Source organism: Trypanosoma theileri (assembly GCF_002087225.1).
Source record: "Trypanosoma theileri isolate Edinburgh chromosome Unknown TM35_Tth_4_V1, whole genome shotgun sequence".
In the NCBI taxonomy this organism is placed as follows: domain Eukaryota; phylum Euglenozoa; class Kinetoplastea; order Trypanosomatida; family Trypanosomatidae; genus Trypanosoma; species Trypanosoma theileri.
Genome location: NW_021639846.1, coordinates 351615 through 353717, shown reverse-complemented (window position 1 = coordinate 353717; position 2103 = coordinate 351615). Strand labels below are relative to the sequence as shown.

The following is a 2103-nucleotide window of genomic DNA, read 5'->3' as shown; positions in this document are numbered from 1 at the left end:
TATCTGTTACTCTTGCTCTCATTGGTGTTTTTTTTTTCTTTTGCGCCCTTGTTCCCACGCGTTGATGAGGAAGTTGTCGAATCCGTGTTTCAGCTGAACGTTGCCCTTAGTGCGGTGTTTTTTTTTTATTTTTGTGGTGCTAATAATGTATTTTTATGTTTGTTTTTGATTTTGCTGCTGTGGTAGTGTTTTTTTTTTTTTTTTCTTTTCACTGTTCTTTTGGTTTAGGTCGCCTAAAGAAAAGGGTTGTCTTTCTCCTTGGCACAAATTACCGGGAATATAAAGGATTTGTTTCTGAAGCTGAACAAAAAGGAAGAAGGGAAGAAATAACATTTTTATTATAAATTTCTTCAGTTCTTACCTAGTACATATATTCTTCAGGGATTTATATTGTTTTCTTCTTTATTATTATTTTCGTTTATTTTTGTATATTTTTCCTGATCATTTGTTTGTTTTGTTATTATGGACCACAGCGACGATGGTATTGTGGAGGACGTGGACGACTTCCTCCCCGGCAGTCCGATGGCCCATCGCGGGCCCACCATGCGTGTCTGTCGTCTTCCACCGCCGCGCCCGGAGGGTCGACAGAAGCCGGCCGATGTCGTGCCGGATGTTGGAGCTGGCCACTTGGACATTCGACACACCTCCGGTATTCAGGAGGCCCCCACACTTAATGGAGACGATGATGGCTTTATTATGTCCCCACGGCTGAGAAAGAAGAAGGAAGAGGCAAAGTTAAAGAAATTGGCAGCCAATGGAGTGACGAATGCGGGTGCTAAAGGTGGTGGTCGAACTTCCCTCGGAGGGAGCAGTACTGCCTTGGGAACAACGGGGAATGTCAGTAAACCCATATCAAATACAGGAGCAGTGGGCCAAGGAAAGAAAGAAGAGAAACCGTTAGGTGCAATTGTTAAACCGTTATCTCAATTGCCTGAACAGAAGGGGGAAGATAAGGAAGACAGAAGGTATTCTAATACTATGTGGAATGAATTTTGCCGCACAGGGTATGATCCACTTTTGGGAAGAGGCTTTAGCATCGTTGATGCAAAACCTTTAACTAAAGCCAATATTGATGCAAAACCTTTAACTAAAGCCAATAATGTACAACCAAAGAAAAGTATTGATATTCCCATTCATGAGGAGGCATCTGCAGTTTCCGAAGATATAGATGATTTTTTGCCTGGGAGTCCTCTCAAACGTGACCTTCGTGCACCCTTGCCTCGTCATGATCGCAAACCTCCTAAGGTAGGGGGAAAGGTAAATAAATGTGCAACTCTACCAAGCCTTCTAATACCTGATTTTACACTACCTGGTAGCACTTTGAATGATACAGTTGATGCTTCCCCGCATCCAACTGAAACGCGATCGCTTTTTCAAGAGAGAACGAATAAAGACCCTATTATGCCTCGCAACACTTCTAGTGCTGGAGCAGAAAAACACTCAGGTCTGTCAGGACACTCAGATGCGATGCCGAAAGAGAATTTTCCACGACAAACCTACAGACGACCGAATCATCGTTCCTCAATGGCACAGAATCGCAGAGAATCTGTAACACGTATGTGTCATGTGCCTAATCCCAATTCTTCAGGGTCATTGGCCCCCCATCCTATAAGGAACCGCAGAGAATCTATGAGGAGAAGTTTAAACTCTACTCGAAGTGATGTCAGTGGCACAACCACTGGGGGAGTAAACGGAAAGATCATAACTGGAAGTGAAAATACGAATGGTCAGCATCGTATAAACCCTACTAATATAAAAAAATCCGATGTAACAAATGACTATGAAGATCATCTTAATTTGATTTCTCCTCGATTACGTCAAAAAGTTGAGGAGAGACGTATGGCTGAAAATGAGTCGAAACAAAATCCTGAGTTCAAAGGTACAAAATTGCCAAGAACGAGACGAGTTCAACGACAATCCTTCCTCTATGATGATTATGATGGTGAAAATGGCGTTGATGTACCACAACGCCGTGGCTTAAATAATGATGGAGGTGAAAAACTTTTCCCAGCTATAAACAGAGGACCAGTTGTTCGGTAGGATGTGAAAGATCTGTAATGTTTTTTTTTTTTTTTTTTTTTTTTTTTTTTTTTACTTTTTTTT

The 2103-nt window shown here is 41.7% G+C and overlaps 1 protein-coding gene across 1 annotated transcript; it reads left to right on the top strand.

The window, feature by feature from the left end:
• Positions 1-462: 462 nt before the first annotated feature.
• On the top strand, positions 463-2040 carry TM35_000042520 (uncharacterized protein; the record flags this gene model as incomplete). The annotated part of the gene is made up of 1 exon (XM_029022446.1): positions 463-2040. The coding sequence occupies one exon, from the start codon at positions 463-465 to the stop codon at positions 2038-2040; it is 1578 nt and encodes a 525-aa protein (XP_028886104.1).
• Between the last annotated feature and the right edge of the window lie 63 nt (positions 2041-2103).